General features: G+C 40.6%; 1 protein-coding gene across 6 annotated transcripts in view; it reads right to left on the minus strand.

The window, feature by feature from the left end:
* HIVEP2 (HIVEP zinc finger 2) overlaps nt 1–20,287 on the minus strand; it is a 204,961-nt gene that overhangs the window by 19,307 nt on the left and 165,367 nt on the right. For 5 of the 6 annotated variants that reach the window (XM_060616811.3, XM_060616807.3, XM_060616808.3 and 2 more), the window contains 3 exons: nt 13,351–13,445; nt 6,463–6,507; nt 153–5,703 (listed from right to left, as the gene is read on the minus strand). In XM_060616811.3, coding sequence (XP_060472794.2) covers nt 153–5,321 — 5,169 coding nt within the window. In that variant the 5' untranslated portion in view covers nt 5,322–5,703; nt 6,463–6,507; nt 13,351–13,445. Of the gene's footprint in view, nt 1–152; nt 5,704–6,462; nt 6,508–7,075; nt 7,125–13,350; nt 13,446–20,287 lie in introns of all 6 variants that reach the window. The other variant, XM_060616813.3, reaches the window with a different exon arrangement.

The following is a 20,287-nucleotide window of genomic DNA, read 5'->3' on the forward strand; positions in this document are numbered from 1 at the left end:
TCTTACTGAGAAAGGGAGATCAGTGTCACAGAGGGTTCCCTCAGCTCTGACCTTCATTTCCCTTGTATGTTTTAGACCTTCTGTCCTTCACTATGTATTCTGCTCAGCAATCAAATCCACACTACGGTGCTTTTAGAAATGGTATTCATTACCTGAGCAAACTGCTTCCATGCACTTGATGACGTAAGCTTGCCAGTTCCGGGTCTGTGCATAGCAGCCAGAGTATAAATTTCTGCAGTGATTTTTTGCTTGGACCTCAGAAGAGCCAGAGTGGTCTTGGTGTTCAATCCTGATGGGTTTGGGTTACAGGAACTAATGCACCATGAAGCATAAACTGAGGATTTGAAGGTGGCCTGTTGTACGTAATTGGGTTTTGTATAATTCAAGAAGCACCAACTCACAGTAGTTGTTGTCCGCAGACTGGGGAACTGAAGAATCTGCTGGAAATCTGCCATGTCCGTGAAAAGAAGAGTTGAGTTTGCCATCTTCCTGCTTGGGCCAGAGGCCATGTGCACCAGCATGCTGACAGGCAGCTTCTGGCCCCTTCCATGCTCTTCAAGCTGACCGTCTCCGGGGGGCAATGAGGAACTCTGTGGGCTCATGCTCATATCAGATGCCGTCTCATCAATATCTAATTCATCTGAGGACTCTCTGCTTTCAGAAGGCCCGCTGGACTTCTGGCCTAGAGGAGGTGCCCTGGAGTTGGGCGGGAACGGCTCCCTCATGGACAGGCTGGCAGACGGATGGTCTTGAGATGAGGAAGGGGGCAGTGAAGAGAAGGAAGATGACCCGGACTGCAAGCCATCCTTTGGCTCAGAAGCACAACCTTGTCGAACCAGCTGGGGTTTCTGTGGGCGGGACAGATCCTTCTTGATGTCTGAGCTGGTTAGCTCCACAGCACTGAGCTCCTCAACAATCTGTCCATACATCTTTTCTTCCTTGACCCTTTTCTGCTGCTTCGTTTCCATGAAGAGCTCCAAGCTGCTGGCTGGAGAAAGCATACGCTTGCTACCCCCCAGGGTGGCCACGCTGTCCGAGGTGGAAGGTAAACATAAGGGAATTGAGGATTCTAAGCCAAGGGGTAAGGTCTGAGGTACTTTCCAAATGGGGTATTTTTCTAAGCCTGCGTGCTGCCCCAACACCTGGGCAATGTTGAATCCGATCCCTTGCATGGCCGCGTTGGTCACCAGTGTTCTTTGGGTAGTATTCTCGTCCACTTTGCATATGACAATTGCAGGACTGTTCTGCCCAAGTATCTGAGAAATGCTCGTGTACATGACACTCCCGTAGGACGGGACATGGGTCTGGATCCTAACAGGAACCACTGTTCCCGGTAAGGACTGTAAAGGCCCAGCGTTTGCAGAGGCAAAATCTTCTTGAAGAACCTGTTCAGAGGGAGTATCAGGTGACTTGGTGCTCTGGTCTGACGGGAACTTCGGAAGAATGTTCTTTGAGTGTAGCCCTGATGTTCCTGAATAACACGGGTAGGTTTGCTCTTTCGGGTGTGCGTGCTCAGCAGATTTCTTTCCAATGTGCTCTGCAACATGCTCTAAGGGACAGCTAGGATGGATTTCTGCCTGGAAAGAAGGCTTGCCGTAGCTCTTCTGAGGGTGTTGCACAAGGGGATGTGGGAAATGTGCCTGCCACCAGGGAGGCTGCTGAGCTGGTAAATGAACCATACAGACGGTAGGATACTGAAACTGAAACAAGGCATTCTGGATTGGAGAAAACGGAATAGTCTCTTGATGTGGAAATAAATGTGGCTGTTCAGACAAGTGCTTGCTTGCAATATAGGATGTCGGTTGTATCAGGGGATTTCTCAGGGATTCCTGACCGTCCATGTGCATGATCTGTTGCTGGGCCAGGTGGAGCTGACCTGAGCTCAGCTGGGCACAAGGACCCACAATCTGCTTCCCAGGGTCCTCTGCCTGGAGGGGAGGCAGCACGGAGGCGGGGGCAGGGTGCCACGCGGCCCTCAGGCCCGCGTGCAGGTGCTCCATGTGCTCCTGCTTTACACCCAGATCTGCACCAGCCTCCCCCTGGGCGATCTCCGGAGAGCCACTGAAGGAAGCCTGCCGCACCAGAAAGCATTTCTTCCTCTCCCGCGATGGGGATAACGTGGCGGCCGATGCCCCTGCCGCCGGGGCGTGGGACAGATTCCCGTAATCAAATGATTTGCTCCGGATTTCCGGAACTTCCGTTGGGTGAGGGCAAGGCATCTGCTCGGACGAGCAGCGCCGCATCTCTTTTTGGTGGTGGTGGCCCGGGACGGACAAGGAGTACGACCCAGCAGGGACGGTCAGAAACTCTGAGTGCTTCCCAAACTCGTCTGGCTTAGGAGGTGCGGGGAGCTTAATGGCATCCTCTCTTTCGAAAGACATTGAAAAACTGGAGCTGTGGGACAAGTTGCTTTCCTGACTGGGGCTGCGGGAGAGGCCCGTGCCTGTGGATTCAAAGCTGGATTCCCCTGAAGAGTGCTCCATGTCTGCAAGTCGCAAACGCTTCTTTTTGGGTGGCAACTTCTCAGCTGGGAGCTGGGAAAGGGTCTCACTTCTCTGGGGCCACTGAAATTCTTCCACGGGCTTTTCCGGCTCTTTACTCTGGGCGTCTTTCTCCTTCTCTGGTTTATCAGGCTCCTCCGTCACTCGAATCTCAGGAACCTGAATGTTGTGCTGGCGAACCAGCCTAGGCTGCGCGTGGTAGGGCTGCTGCTGGGCCTGCTGGGAAGGGGACGGCTTCCCCCCGCTGTCAGCACCGTCCGCAGGTGGAGCCCACTCTGGACTCACCGGGGCTTCTGAAACCTCGCTGTCACAGGTCTCGGAAGGTGAAGAGGTCTTGTCCTGTGCGCTAGCCATTAGTTCAGCTGACTCAGACCTTTCAAATGAGTTGGGGCGGCTCAGCGAGTTTGTGTGCTGAATAACAGAAATCACATTTCCAGGAGGTTTCCTGCCCGCTAGGTCTGAAATCTTATCCGCATCGGTGGCTGAGGGCAACTCCTCGGACCCAAGAGATGGACTTCCAGATTGGAGTTGAGGTCGACACGGGTCAAAGCGCTCCGAGTGACCGTGGGAAGGGTTCTCATGTCCCGCCATGACAAATCCACCTCTTACGCCTTCCTGCATCGGCAGTTTGGGGTCGTAATCCGCAGTCATTATGCCCATGGGTGCGCTCACGATGCTGCTGCAGATCATGGGGGTGTCCTCCTCATCTCCCACGCTCTTCTCTTTCCGGCGTTTTCTATTTTCACAAGTAGTTCCAAACATGGTTGGCACTCCCTGCAATGGCACCAAGGGATCCATGAAATACTCACCCCCGTGTTTTAAAGAGCTTAAGCAGGAAATGTCCCTGTAGCTTGGCTTTGGTGTTTCGGAGTCTTCCCACTTCTTGTAGGGTTTCCGGCAGACATCATAGTCATACCCCATGCGGTCCCCAGAAATCAATTTCTTTTCCTTCAAGGATAAGCCTGTGACACTCTTGGACATCCTGCCATGGTGTTCTGCCTCCATGTGCCCCTCCTGTACTGAGGGCAGCTCAAATGCAGCCTGTCTCCTTAACATGCGCTGAGGGGGTATCCCCACCGTTCCCGGATAGAACACATCATCGGAGCCACTCATCCTTTCATCAAATGAGTGACTTCCTCTCAAAGAAGGAGGAATGCTAAGATTAGTTGCTGAAGAAGTTGGCATCGAGTTGCTTCTAATAAGGGGCGAAGAGTCCACAGGAGCTTCTAAGAGAATTGGGCTGCTGCCTTGGAAATTTGCAGGAAAAAGCTTTCCTTCGTTCCTGATGGATGACGGAACAGTCTGGGATTGTCTGGATTCACTGTTGAATTTCGTGGATTTCAGCATGCTTGCTTGACTGGGGTCGATCTCTCCCTTGCTTGGGATCAGCTGTGATGCAGGATCTTCAAACATCTTGACATCTAACCTGGTGTTTACGTGAGGTAATGATTCCATCATGCCCTTCCTACCCATTGTGGCACGCTCCTGACTTGCGGTCGTAACACTGAGTGTATTTCTGGGACTAAGCCGACAGTATTTTCCAAAGATGATTTCTTCATAAGACTTTGCATTTGTGTTTGGAGGGCTTATTTGCTGCTCCGCACTTTCTGAGCGAGAGAAGTAACCGGAGTCAGTGCTTCCTTTACTGTGCGGGCTCAGAAGGTTGAGAGATGGCTCAGAATCTTGTCCTTTTTTCTCTGACAGTCTTAGTGCAAGTTTCTGTTTAACTGTGTGAGAATCATCAGGCTTAGTATTTAGTGACGGATTCGGTAGCATATCAGAACCCATATACTGAGAGCTTTCGTTAGGTAAAGGGATCCCGCTTTTGGGGATAATCAAAATCGGCACTTTCATCGGACCTCCCAGTGATTCTTCCAGTGATCCATGATAGCCACCTCGGCTGGCAATATCCAACGGGATTGGTGGGCCGGGACTCATTTTCTCAGAAGCCTCAACAAATAAAGAGCTCTCCTCGTCCGTGTCTGTACTCTGCTCACCGTCTGAATGTATTTCTGCTTCTACGTCAATAAAACCAGCCTCTAGGTCCAATTTAGATACAGCTGACTCTGTGAAAGGGACTAATCCTGCCTTAATTGCATGGGCATGTGACTTCCTGTGCTTATACAAATTGCTCTTTGTCTTGAAAGAGAAACCACAAGGTATACATGGATATGGCCGCTCCCCAGTATGGGACCTGATGTGTTTTTTCAGTACGCTTGGTTTGGCACACGCCCTGCTGCAGTAGGGGCAAATGTATTTGCCGGGCTTTTTGGGTTTGTGCTCTTTCTTGTGAGCATCTTCGGACTGTTCGATACTTTTCTGAGAGTATTGGCTATAAGCAGGGTTCAGGCTTGAAATCTTTTTTCTGGGGTAACCACCACTGTGGCCATGTATAGGAAAAGAAAATAAGTCCTCGGAGGCAACGGACGGCAAAGGGCCAGGGAAAAGCCACGGAGGGCCTTCGAGGCTCTGATGTGGCTTGCTGCTGTGCATGACCCCCTGTGGCAATGAGTGCTGAGGGAAAGAGAGTGAATGTTGGCATGAGTAAGGGCTCGGACGAGGCGGTGGGTATTGCTTCTCTGTGACATGCTGTGCCACGTCGCTAGGTGAGGCCAGTTTCCCAGAACCAAAGAGTTGTGCGGACGCTGTGTCTCCGATTTGCTCAGGATCTATTTGTGGTTGCCGCTGTCCTTCTTGACTGCCAAAAGTGCTCATCTTAATAACAGCTGATTGTTCCTGTCTCCATCTACCTGATGCTGTATCAGTTTCTCCAGACCTTGAGGTAGCTTTTTGTCCTAGAGCTGTGTCCCCAGTGTCCATTTTGTTACAAGGTCTTAAGTGCTAGTTCACTTGAAAGCCATGCAGACTCATGGAGCGTCTTCAAAGCTGTGCTTTTCAAAGCTTGTTAGCTTCCATGGTCCAGGGTGTCTGCAAACTGGCCGAGTGCTCCTTCTCTTTGAACCTGCCACACCCACCCTGTAGTCTTATGAGCATGAGATGGTAACGGCCTTGGACCAGGGCTATAACACAGTTCTCTCCATTGTAGAAATGTCCATCCAAAAGCTAAGTGCAAATCTATGAAGATTCCTTATGGCATTTGAAGATTTTCAACTAGCATGAAATTGGGATGAATAGTCTGGGAGCAGTTTTGCCCATCAACTAGAGCAAAGTTCAATTGCCAGTTTCACTAAGATAAAACGATCTGAAAGAAAAAGAAACACAAAGAGATTATCATAACAGTTATCAAGTTAGAAACCAAAACCAATCCTAAATAGCCAGCCTGACCCTGGATAAACTGAAAATGATTTTTTTATGCTCCAAAGATACTTTTTATAGCTGTTACATTAGTTCCACAATTAAAGGATATTAATGTCAAACATGGCATTAAGTCATAAGCTAGATTTCTTCAATGCTCTAATTTTGGTCATCCTTTTAAATACTCCTTAATTTTGGTTAGAAAAGTATTTAAAAGAAAGCTTTTGATAGATATTATTTATAAAATCATAAACTTTTTAAAAGCCTTCATTAAAATAAATTTAGAGCTATTTCTGACCAAGTTGTATGACGTGCCTGCTGAAGTGTACTACAGATTTCTCTATATGGACATATTTTATAGACAAATATATATATAGGTATAAATATATTTTATATGCAAAATAAAACATACATATAAAATATATGTAAATAGTAAATATTTTAAATATTATATTAAATATATTACATATATATTTAATATTTAAATATAGAATATATTTTACATACATCCATATTTATATTAACATACAATACAGGTATATTTTAAAGCAGTGATTAGGAGAGCTAGACTAAAGCCATAAGAATCAAAGACTGTCCCAGAACTTTGGCAAAGGTGGTAAAGTGAATCCAAATAAACTATTATAAAGCCTTCATAATATAAAAAAACAAAACATATTTTTGGACAGTTTAAAAATGTAATGACTACCTGAATGGTTTAGCATTCTCATGGACATGATTGTCTTGATGCTTCCTGGGTAGAAAATAAAGGCAGTTAGGAAAAACTGTTTCATTAAACCACAACACAGCTGTACATAGATGTCAAATTAAAGTTCATATATATAGAGCTCACAATGCTTTGTACCCTAAGAGAAGATTAATAAGTGACTGCTTTGAACACACTACACTACAGCAGTAATGTGTCCAAAAATAGAAAAAATTATAAAAGCTTTAGAGTAATATTTTCTAATATATAAGATTATTATATCAAAACATCATTTTTTTTGACGCAATTAGCCTGGTTCTGATCCCTTAGATATTAAAAAGTTGAGAATAGTAGGGTTTTTTTATTGAACGTATAGGTTTGCACATTTAAATTTACATCACAACAAATAAAGGAGTCCTCCGGATGGCTGTGAATAGCGCAGGGAAACTTGACAACTTGGAAACAATTAGATCTTAACTGAATACTCATCTTCCATAAGCAAATGGCCAGAGGATTCTGAGTACTTCAGTGCTCAACTGTGTCACCTATGATGAAAGTTGAGATGTTTCCTTGAGAGGCAACGTGAAGGTGCTTATCAAAGTAAGAAAGCACATACCCTTTGGCCCGGAAATTCCATTGCTGCAAATTTATCGTTACAGATGTACCTGCACAAGTGCACAAAGATATGTGTACAAGGACTGCCTAAGTAAGTTATGACTCCATCATAAAACTCAGCCATTTAAAAAGATAAAGCACAACAGTACGTGCTGATATAGGAACTCATCCAGAAGATAGTAATATTGGATGTTGAAAAGCAAAAAAACAAAAAACAAAACCCCACCACCCCCCACCAAAAACCAAAAAAAACTCATTGCATTTAATAATCCCATGTGTGTAAAAGAGAAACAGGTGATAAACAGAGCATTTCTGCAGGGATGCCGAACAGCTTTTAACTCCAGTTAAATTAAATTGCAGAAGTAGAATCAGGGAGTCAAAAGAAGGGGCAGGAAAGACATTTCTACTTTTCACCATATGACTTTTGGTGATTTTTCTTTCTGTACCGGCCTAACTTCTATGTCCAATTTGCCCCCTAAGACAGACTGCTGCTGTGATGGTGGTGATGGCAGGTGCACTTAGGAAAGGGAAAGAACATGCCAATTCCCACGGGAATGAAAAGACTTTTGGGTGAGAAATCAGCAGCCCCCATATATTTGTAGCAAGACATCAAAAGTTCCTTCTGCTAAGAGCCACAAATTTATAATGCAGTAGCTGAAAAAACTAAACAACAAGCATTAACTTCGGTTTGCTGGCAAATTTTACTATTGGATTGGATTTTCCCCGCACAGTGATCTTCCTATGCATCTCTTTATAGGTAATAAGAAAAAAACCGAGGGGCGCCTGAGTGGCTCAGTTAAGGGTCTGACTCTTAATTTCGGCTCAGGTCATGATCTCATGGTTTGTGAGATGAAACTGCCATGTAGGACTTCCTGCTGTCACCTGAGCCTGTTTGAGATTCTATCTCTCTCCCTCTCTCCCTGCCCCTCCCCCACTCAGGCACGTGCTCACTCTCAAAATATATAAATAAACTTAAAAAAAAAAGACAAAAGCTGAATGAGAAGTGAGGCCCTTATAATAGTGTAATGCAAATTAACTTTGGTCAGTTACAGCAAGCATGCTAACAAGAAGAATGTGCAGTGTCAAACCCAAATTGACTGAATTTTTGTTTAATTAACTAAATATTTAAGGTTCATGTAGACACAACTGCTGTCAGACTTGTAAAGGTGAATAGCACCCTCTAAAATGGGAGTAAAGTGTATTTTCAATTCAAGACAGGAATATTTTGCATCTTTCCTTAACTAGGAGTCACAGCTTGAACTGAATATTTCTTTTTCTTTTTTTTTAAATCTTTTTTTAAAACAGAGAGAGAGAGCGCGCGCGCGCGCGCGCGCGTGCACACAAGTGGGGGAGGGGCAGAGAGACAGGGAGACAGAATCTGAAGCAGGAACCAGGGTCCAAGCTGTCAGCACAGAGCCTGATGCGGGGCTCGAACCTACAAACCATGAGATCATGACCTGAGCCAAAGTGGACGCTTAACCGACTGAGCCCCCCAGGAGTCCCTGAACTGAATAATTTCTAAGTTGTTTTTCATATTTTGCCACGGTGTTGACCCGTGATTGCAGATCCATTGTTAGGAATAACAATGATAATGCTTGTTGTTTATTGTGTACTTACTATGGTACGTAGCTTCATATATGTTAACTAATTTGATCTTCATGACTACCCTATGCAGTATGTATTATACCTGTTTTACAGTAGAGTATGATCCTAAGGGAGGTTGATGGTTCAGAACCAGAATGAAACCCAGCTTTGGCTCACCCCCAAGCCTATAAGGTCTCACTTCTCCCATCCACTTCTGTCAGTCAGTTTATCATAACTTAAAATACTGCATCTTCAACAATACTTTCTCCTAAATATTGTCACTTGACTTCAATATTTCCCATGCTTAAATTTTTCATGGTCCTGGGAGAATATATGAGTTCTGCATGGCTGGAGTATAGAAAGTGGCCTCAAAAATGCCACTTCCTTGGGGCGCCTGGGTGGCTCAGTCGGTTGAGCTTCCGACTTCGGCTCAGGTCATGATCTTGTGGTCTGTGAGTTCATACCCCGCGTCAGGCTCTGTGCTGACAGCTCAGAGCCTGGAGCCTGCTTCGGATTCCGTGTCCCTCTCTCTCTGCCCATCCCCCACTCATGCTCTGTCTCTCTGTCTCAGAAATAAATAAACATTAAAAAAAAAATCTTTTTAAATGCCACTTCCTAGAAATCACACAAATCCATAATTTAAATAAGGTACACAATCTTATATTAAAGTATTAACATAAGTACTTATATTAAAGTATTAAGAACTGTATTGTAAGGACAACTCCTTGTTAGAACATGATAAACTATCATGACAAACAATTGTTTTATTTTGTTCCTTAGAAAGCATTACATTTTAAGAAAGTAAGAACCTGACAAGTGAAAATGAGGCCTATGTTCACTTCCCATTCATTGGTTTACACAGAATATATAATTTTGCTTAAACCACGAACTTTAAGTTAAATAATTACATAAAATTTTGTGAAAAACAAGACTGGAATAATATATTTAGTAATTAAATAGATTATAATGTTTTCATTTAGCAATGAGGTAATATCTTTGTAAATCAGGCAGATTTAATTTCTGTGGTTTATAATAATAAATTATAACCATTACACCCTAAACAACATATGTACAATTCTTATTCACTAAGAACATATCCTTAAAAAAAGAGATGCACCAAACTAGATTCTTACAAAGGCAATAACATTTTGCTGTTAAAGAATGGACCAGAAGAGAGGTGCCTGGGTGGCTCAGTCGGTTAAGCGTCCGACTCCAGCTCAGGTCATGATCTCGTGGTTCGTGGGTTCAAGCCCCGTGCCAGTCTCTGTGCTGACAGCTCAGAGCCTGGAGCCTGATTCAGATTCTGTGTCTCCCTCTCTCTCTGCCCCTCCCCCACTCATACTCTGTCTCTCTCTCTCTCTCCCTCAAAAATGAATAAACATTAAAAAAAAATTTTTTTTAAAAAGAATGGACCAAAAGATGAAGAAAAGTTACATACGTAAGATTTAAAAGCTGATATTTAATGGCCAGAACAAAAATCATCTAGGACATTTAGTTAACTGTGGGATTTAAATTTCAGAAAAAGAGCCTAATCAGAAAAAGGCAAATCTACTGTTTTATTTAAAAACTCAATTTTGCTGATATTCACATAGGATCATCTTATATTCTAATAGCATTTATTATCTGGGCAATTTTTTAAGTTCAAAACTTTGATCCCAGTAAAAAAATACATTGACTCAATTATGCAAATAGCTTCTGTCAGGAAAACTTCTTTTTAAACTTCTAAGACAAGCCTACCTAAGCTGTCCTACCATTTTATCATGAAACTGGATGATCGCTTGAGCCACGCTTTCTCCTCCTGGTCATAACAGGAAAAGCTCCTCTGTCTGTGTCTGAGCTAGAAGTCCCAGGATCCCAGTACTGCGGATCGATCCCTCTGGTCTCCCTCTGGTCTCTGGGCTGGACCTCTGAACTTTTTGCTTCAGTGAAAAGCTTAAGAATATCACGAGGGAATTGGAAATTATTCCTACTTCACGTGAAACTTTTACATCAGATTTTAAACATGTTTGAGAATATAGTATTTCTCTTCAACACCAGCCTTGGAGAGGCTTCAACTAACTGCTATCCATAAAATCACTTTCCTTTTGCAGTTTCTGAGGCATATGGAGAAAAACAGAAGAGAGAAAACATGAGTGCTGGGTCTTTTGAGGAATATACTGATCGTATTCTTTAGCCATTAAAAAAAAAAAATGTGGACATTTCCCGTTAATCTCTTGTCCACACCTGCTTTATCTTGGAAACGGAAAAAAATCTGCAGTGTAAACCGGGTTCACCCTAGATCTTTTACTGGGCATAGCATGTTTGTCTCTTTAAAACCAAACAGGCTTGGGGGTGTTCAAAAGTCTCTTTACTGCTTTCCTCAGCTTACAATCAGGGAGAAGAAATTCACTTTTAAAATCTTAAGGCTTAAAAAAAAAAAATAAATAAAATAAAATAAAATCTTAAGGCTTTCAAAATTGAATCCAAGATGTCACAAAGACATTCGTCTTTTTTTGTTGGGTGATCCTTTTACGGAGCAATCTAAGTCTACCAACAACGGCAAATGCCTAAGCTTGCATGTTATTGTTTAAATGCTAAGTAATAGGGAAATAGTTTCTTTGGGCTATTTTAGTTTCGTAATTTTATTACAACCCATCAAATGCACCCTCATACAAAAATCAGCAGCTTTAGTTGCATTTTCCCAATATAGATCTACTTGGTGCTATAAAATCCACAGTAACGTGGTTAATTATACTACATTACTTCTTTATCACCGCATAGATACATTTCATTTTTCATATCCCCTAACTATATGTTAAAAGTATAAATTTCCAGTTTTCCCAATCGATTGATATGTTTAAAAATGTAATATTAGAGCAATCCTCCCATGGAAAACAAAAAACAAAAAAACAAAACAAAAAAAACAAACCCAGTCGGTTATTTCATTCTGTGAGATTTCTTTTTATGGTAACCAAACCCACGCAGAGTCATTTTTGGCACCCATTGCCAACAAAGGAGAGATATTCCAAACGCAATTTCACATTCACATTTAAAATTTTCCCAATGTCTTTGAGTGCTGCGAAAGGAGTGAGCTATTTTGTTGGAGGATATGACTCTGGGGTTTCCTGTGGATAGTGCCCCAGCCCGTAGGAGTCTTTGAGGCAGTCAAGACAGGCATTGTCTGGCAGCTTAAGCACATTTTTCAGAGGGGGACAGTGTTGAAAAAGATATTATCCTCCGCGTGGCTATTCCATGGAAAAGCTGCCATTTTTCTAAAAGTGTGCCCTCTCCTTTGGCTACTCTTCACAGTCCCACTCAAATAAATTTGGCACCCAGTTAAATAATTTCCTCAGACAGGCCTTGAAAGCAAAGGCACAGCAACAGCCTCCCGTATAGACCTCAACAGAGGTCTCTTCAGGATAACAGCTGGGTGGGATTGGCAGGAAGGCAAGCTTGCTCTGTAGATGAATAAAGGCTTACAGTATCCACGGTTGTCAATCTGGGATCTTTTGCTTAGGAAAACACTATCTTACAAAAAAGCTTTACCTCAGGAAATTAATCATTACTTGAGTGGTGGCAAAAGTCAAGAGAGCATTAAATAATAACATCCTAAATAATAACGGTATAACATGACTGGTAACAAACACGGCCTCTCTACTTCTAAAATTTTAATAATAAAACAATTAGAAAAATTGAAATGGTTATTTGGCCCTGTTTTGAGAATTGGGGGGTATTATGCTTATAAACAAACATATACATCTTCAAAGAGTGATTACTGAATTACATTTTAGAGACCATTTCCATCTATTTGCTTTTAAAATGCCAGAGATCAATTACCAAATATTTTAAGAAATACACAAGTGTCTCAGAGCACAGTGATGGTCCCACAAATCGCTACCACATAGGACTGGATAAGGGAAAGAAGGACCTACAAAAAAGCCATGGCCATTGCCAGAGTCCAGCTGAATACAGACTTATTTCCACAGGATGATTAAAAAAAGGCACCATCCTGAGAGCCAAATTCATTATAAATGCTTCTTTTATTAGTAAAAATCCCCATAACAACCTTAGTTCTCCCTAAAATAAGCAAGTTGTCAATATGAGCAGGGTACTGTATATTATATAAAACCCTGCCAAGCAATCCAGAGAACTTTTGGAGAAAAGTAAAAATATTTTGATGATCACCCTCTAACTTGACATACATTAAAATCCAATTTGATATTTAAAACCTAATGGAAAACTGAACTAGATTTTTTCCACACTGGCTACACTGAGGGCATGATTGCAGATATTTGCATAGTTTGCATATTTAGTCAAGGTATTTATAACTTATTTTGACTGTAGCCCACTACTTTCAATATTTTGTTCTAAAGTTTTTTTGCAATTTTTTTTCACAGTCGTGATTTTGTTTTCCCCATTACACAGCCAGAGTAATTAGGGTTCCCTAAGTAGAATTTAATATGAAAATAAACTTTGCAAGAAAGAAATGCTCTTAAATGCAGCTATCTCAATTAAGAGAATTGTAATTAAAACTGGTTTGGAAAACAAGACAAAACCTTCACAACACTTTTCTCTCTAAATGGCGTGTATACACTGTTTCCTCCCAGATTTAATGACAAAGTTGGCTTACATATGGGTACAAAGTAGGCCAAAATTGCCTTTCAAGTTCAAGGCAAAAACAATGGAATAAAATAATAAGTTTTAGTTATTAACCTGTTATCCACATATCAAAGAACTGTATCACAACCATCTATGTCTTCCACGGTGCCGACTCTCCTCACGGGAACTCATGCATAACTTCTGGAAACCTAAAAGATGAACAAGAAGATTTTTTAAATGATAACACTTGTAGTCAACTTAATAGGCATGCTTATTCTTCATTCACAGAAACTGCTTTCCTTGAGGAAGGAAAATTTGGAAGTGGATCTCTCAAGAAGACATTTTTTTTCCCCGAAGAAAACAATTTCCTTTCTTTTAACATAGTTTAACTCTTTTGAACAAGTACTTGTATTAAAAGAGAATTGCTGGGGTGCCTGGTGGCTCAGTCAGTTGAGCGCGTGACTTCGACTCAGGTCATGATATCTCACGGTTCGTGAGTTCAAGCCCCGCGTCGGACTCTGTGTGGACTGAGCCTGGAGCCTGCTTTGGATTCTGTGTCTCCTTCTCTCTGCTCCTCCCCTGCTCATGCTCTGTCTCTCAAAATAACATTTAAAAAAAATTTAAAGAGGCATCTGGGTGGCTCCGTTGGTTAAGCGTCCGACTTTGGCTCAGGTAATGATCTCCTGGCTCCTGAGTTCAAGCCCTACATCAGGCTCTGTGCTGACAGCTCACAGCCTGGAACCTGCTTCGGTTTCTGCATCTCCCTCTCTCTCTCTCTTCCCCTACCCCACTTGTGCTGTCTGTCTCTCTCTCTCAAAAATGAATAAACATTGAACAAAATTAAAAAAAAAAGAATTGTCTATACCAACAAAAGTAGAGGCAATCAGGAAAATAATGGTAGAGTTATAACTTAACATATTGGAACTAGAAATTATGCCATGACAGTGCCTGACACAGTTCTGCCTTAAAGCTGAGATTCTCAGGAAACTTCTTTTGGTGCATCAGCTGCTAAACTCCACAGGATGAAGTCTCAGATAACCTCATAGCGAATTCTTCTCTATAGTTTATTTCAGCAATGTTATGTTCTGTGCTAAAATTAATTTCTGAAATAGGAAGCCAAAACCAACCAAAGTAAAATCCTGAGACTTAACAAGAAGTAAAGAAAGGGACTTTCTCATACTTAGAATTAATATTTACCCAGCTCTGATCCAAAGAAATGCATGGAAAGTCAGTCAAACTACTTGCTCCAAATAGAGTAATCAATGAACCATCTTAAGAGGGTTTATCTCCCAGTACACAAGGCCCACATAAAAATATTGTGACACTATCCTTAGATGGTTATTGTATATTTGTTCATTTTTAAAAATACTGCTTTTTCTTCCAGACAAGTTATTGTCTCATAGGAAGGGCTGCAGATTCAAGACACGGCAAAATGTGCCTAAACCCAGTCCCACTTCATGGGAGCATTCAAAGTGCTTAAAGGAAGTAGTTTGCTTTAACTTCCCTGTCCCCCTTTCCACATCACTGCTGTAGCACTTTAGGACACCCTGCGCACTTTGAGACATGAATCATTATAAGCAAGCAGGCCCACTTGGTTCCTCAAAAGACACAAAAGGTACAAAAATAGCTTCTGCAATTGAAGCAAGGACGTCGTCAGCAGCCAGATGAATGTGGGTGGTCAGATAAGATTCTGTTACTGCAAAGGACAAATTATTAAGCACATGCTAGATTTATTTTCATTTTTAAACCATGTTCTTCTTGCCTCAAATCAACCATTTGCTGGTAACTTAAAATGATACCTGACAAGCTCTACTACTCTCAAAATTGAAAGCTTCATCAAAGCCAAAGAGCATGATTGATTAAGCACTGAAAAAAAAAAAATAAATAAAAGACATACATATTCTATAAGACATACAACAAAAGACATAATCTATAAGACATGTAAATTCTATATATTTTTAACAAATCAAATAGCACCTCTGGGGGGAAAAAGTTAAACAAATCAAATAGCTAATAGTTATTAAACAATAGTTAAACAAATCAAAAAAAGTTAAACAAATCAAATAGCACCTTTGGGGGAAAAAAAAAATAACACTATACTTTGGCATTATGACCTAATGTAAAGTAAAGCATGGCATCCCTCAGGGAAAAAAAATTAATAAATCACTGAAGTATTTTGCACCCTGAACAAAATTCACCCACGACATAAATGGGCCAAGATTCTACAGATATGCTATTTATAGGGAACAATAACTTGCAGCAATCGGTGACTACCTATGATTGGCAATCTGAGTCACCGAACTAAGAGGTAGGAAGGGAGAAGGAGAAAGTAACCCTCAGAAGGCCAGCACTGACACCCAGCCCTTCCAACGGAGTTTCAACTATAGACAGGCACCCACCCGCTCCCAATCCCAGAAATCATCGTTCTTGCCAACAGCTTTCACAGGCAAAATGGAGCACAAGCATATCTCTCAGACAAGCTGTGAAAGGGCAATGACTCTGCTCTTCCAGTGTTACTTTCCAGAACTATGGCTACTGGAAATAGGAAACACTTATCTCATGCCATGTGCATATATCTGGAATTTTAGATTACCGAAGATCCCTCTTTTCATTCAATAAGAAGATTCAAAATTTCTTTTTGTCTCATGACTTAAAATTCATGACCCCTTAAATGTTTGGTTTTCCCTGGGAGAACCAAAAATCAATGGCAATGATACTGCGTTTATATGATACCTTACAGAAACTTCCAGTTAATTAGTGTGATTCTAAAGCAAAGAGCTGGATGATATTAATTAATGTGAAAGATGCGAAACTAACTTCGATGATTTTACACAAATAATGTTGTTGCAAATTAGACGCAGTAATGGGGGCGCCTGGGTGGCTCAGAAGGTTAAGTGTCCAACTTTGGCTCAGGTCATGATCTCGCGGTTTGTGACTTTGAGCCCCGCGTCAGGCAGGCTCTGTGTTGACAGCTTGGAGCCTGGAGCCTTCTCAGATTCTGTGTCTTTCTCTCTCTCTGCCCCTCCCCCACTTGTGCTCTGTCTCTCTCTATCAAAAATAAATTTTTAAAAATGTAAAAAATAAAATAAAAAAAAATTTAGATGCAGTGATGGCCTCCACAAGGGAGGCAGTTACTACTATTAAAATAAAGACACGAAGATAACCATCTCAGGAAATTATTTTTCCATTAATTTTCAGCGAGTTTTTGTGCCTCAGTGTATTTATCAAAATATAAGAAAAATCTTTCCTCAAATAGCTCTTGAGAATATGGTATGACACCTTATGTCTCTGTTCCCTAGAAATCGAGAGTTCACACAGTATACTCTTAAACAATGGAATAAATGAAGAGAGATTTTCATTTCTTTAACTTTACTTTTAGGTTATTCGACTCACCAGAAATCATCAAGCAGTGAAAACTTAATATTTAATAAAGTTAACAATTTTATTTCAGGAAATAGTGTTAACAGATTTTGTTAAATTTCCTCAAGTCGTTTGAAATATATTCCTAAATATGGGGTGAAAATTATCTTTCACTTTACTAACAAAGTACAGACTGATTTTTCTGACACCTGCTGGCTTATAGGAGAGTTCCTTAAAAATATTTTCCAATTCCCCTATCTCTAATTTGTAACAGACACTTGGAAAATGTGAACATTATCGTTTCTATCCCAGTGGTTTCTCAACCTTTCTACTCTTAAAAAAACACCTTAGCATTAGATATTTATTCTTGGATCCCTACAAGCTATTGTCACTAAGCTAAGCAAGGAATACATTGAGCTATGATAATGGACGATAGACGGAAAGATGATAGGTAGATGACTAATAGACAGATAATGTTTTAAAATGTCCATTGTTAGATTCTTCATTATTTCGATTTTCTATTCTTCCAAATTATTCTAAGACAATTTATGGCTTAAAGGTTTAATATGACTTGTAGATGAATCTTGCAAAAGGTTTCATTGGCAAACTTCTTGTGCAAATGTAAGTACCTTCCATCATTCTTGATTTTTTTCCTGAGGTTAAACAAATGCACAGGAGATCATAATTTTAGTAGAAGAGCTGATAAAAGAAACCAGTTTCACTTTCGGTGAGAGTTGACACAATTAAAAAGGATTATTATTCACATCAACTCTATGAAAAAATGGCAAATAGGACTGGAAACAAGATATGATCCTTGTATTATTTCTCATTTAAAAGTAGTGTTTAAATATGACATGTGTAAAAGAATGAACACTGCTCTTCACACACTAGAGAAGAGATACTCATATTTAATAGTAGTAGAGGAAATTCCAAAGTGGTGGGTAAAGATGGGAGAAGGGTACTTAAAGAGAAACGCATGTTCAAGATAACACTTGAATTCCTCCCCAGGTTTTTGAAGAGGGGCATCTTTTCCCCACTACAAAAAAATAAGTCTCTGAATGGACGCCTGGTTCCACTTTGGAGTGCCTGGAGTGGCAAGGTAAGAGGTGTGTCTGGAAGGTGGCAGGGAAGGCAGACGCAGATGTGTGTTTGTGACGATACCACACACACACACACACACACACACACACACACACACACACACATACACACTTTGATCGGTATGATGACTATAAGCTTAGGTCTTTGGAAAGAGTCTGGAAATGAAGGTGATGCTTAGAGCTATGTTTGGAATGTAAACAGGAAGAAAAAGGGTTTAAAGAGATTCAAATAGGAACGGGAAAAGGTAGTCCTGTTTGGAACATGGGGCAATTCATTACTGGGGTGAGGCAGAGGCTCTGAGAAGTCAAAAAGGTGTGTGTGGGAAAGGAGAGTTTCCACAAGAGGAAGTTAGGGCAAACTGAGTCAAATTCGCAGATTTTGTCCTTTCATTTAGGGTTCTGGTTCTAGAAAATGCTTGTAAAAATGAACCCAGAGCTACCTGTGGTCTATTGCTGCTTCTCAGCAGGTAGTTGGCGCTGGAGCAGCGACAAGATACAAAATAAAACATTGTGCAAATTAAAAGGAATAAAAACAACCAAAAAAATAGGTACACGTGAATAAGTGATTGTAACTTAAGTCTTCTTAACGAGGTGTTTTGACCATTTCCTGACACTTTGGGGCATTTATTGATGCTTACTATGTGCCAGAAAATGGGGTAAGTTTACAGAAGACAAAAAGAAAAATGGAAGCTCTCTATTTAAGACTTCAGAGCCTAGCAGGAAGACATTTGTGAACAAATAAGTTCAACAAAATGTTTGGGTGCTTTGACACAAATATAAACACAGTATAGGGAGACCTTAGAAGAGGGGATTGTCAATCCTATCAAGAGAATTAGGAAAGGTTTAGAGAGGATATGACACTGAGTAAATCTTTAAAGAAAACTATGCATGATAATATACAAAAGCATACAGTTCTCAATGTTAAGTTGGGAAATAAAAACACTTGTCTGAAGAGATAAAAATATAAGCCTCTAGCATTTCAGTTTCTCTCTGGTTGCATATACTTGTAGTGTGGTGAAATGTTAGCTCATGGGGTTGCTTAGGGAGTAAGGTGTCCTAGTTAATACAACCTTATGGTTAGGTAAAGACCACAGAGAAAATAATTTTTATTTTAACATCTGCTAGTGATTATTTTCCAAAGTACATTAGCCTTCTCCATGAGTTAATTACAGTCTCCTGAACATAATTTAATCTTTCTTTGATGATTCAGTATTGAATAGTGCTCTCTAGTCCGTACTCTGCATCTGGGCGGTGATCATCTGGTATTGGCCATGCAAAATTCTCCCCACATGTGTTCCTAAGCACATGTCACATTTTCCAAGATCAGTTGCAACAGAGATTTGTTTTCTTGACGACATATTTGACATCAAATAAGACATATCTAACTAACTTGTTTTAGGAGCAAATCTATAACTCTCCACTTCTATGACCATTAAGTTTTGAGTCCATTCTAAATCATACAGGGAATGTTAAGTACTGTGAAATGTTTTAGAAATCATCTAGTCCATCAACCAACTAACAGAAGAAAGAGGTGAAAACTAGAGAACTCAAAAGACCTGCTTAATACAGGTCATTATAATAGCTTTGGGCTATTGTTTAAGTCTTCAAACTTTCAAGTCAATTATTTCCCACTCTCCACACTACTTCCTCTTATTGAATGTTTACTAATCTTGCCTTATTGCAGAAACTGATTGAAAGGAATGAAAATGGAAGAATAAATAATATTGAACTTAGAATGAGTGAAGACATTTATCATCCCTAATTTCAAACTAATCAGCCAAGGAAACATAAATAACAGTAGCTAAAAACCAATGTTCCCATTGAATTACTAATTTTTACAGAAAATAAATTCAATGAAAAAATTTAACTTTTCCAAAATGAGTAAATGGTTGGCAAATTAGTTGTCAAAAGAATCAATTTCTACAAGTAGTCCATCATTTAGTATTTTAAAAAATATATATTTTGAAGTCTCAACTATTTTCCAGCATAAGCTGTTTTCCATTATCAAGCTTCTTATGCTCTTATAATAAAAAAACTTTTTAAAGTAAATATTTTAAGTCAAATTATGAGATCATCTTCTCTCAAGCAAGGTTAGCTCTCTCACTGACAGCCAATGGACGTAAGTCCTTTGGTTCATCATACCAAAACTTCACCAAGGAGGTCCATGGTGACATGACAACTCTATGTGCACAATTATTACTTCTCTGACAGAATGGTGTATGCTGTCTTGTTTTTAAAAAAGGCAGGGCCAATTAGATGTTTTGTTTAATTAAAAATATTCTTTTTGGTGCAACTTCAAATGGGACTCCTTTCTTTTTTTAAAAAAAAATTTTTTTTAATGTTTTTTTTAATATTTATTTATTTTTGAGACAGAGAGAGACAGAGCATGAACAGGGGAGGGGCAGAGAGGGAGACACAGAATCTGAAGGAGGCTCCAGGTTCTGAGCTGTCAGCACAGAGCCTGATGCGGGGCTAGAACTCACGGACCGGGAGATCATGACCTGAGCCAATGTCAGACGCTTAACCGACTGAGCCACCCAGGTGCCCCAAATGGGACTCCTTTCTTAATTTCTCTTTCTGCCTCTTCATTA

This window comes from Panthera onca, chromosome B2 (assembly GCF_046562875.1).
Source record: "Panthera onca isolate mPanOnc1 chromosome B2, mPanOnc1 haplotype 2, whole genome shotgun sequence".
Classification (NCBI taxonomy): Eukaryota; Metazoa; Chordata; class Mammalia; order Carnivora; family Felidae; genus Panthera; species Panthera onca.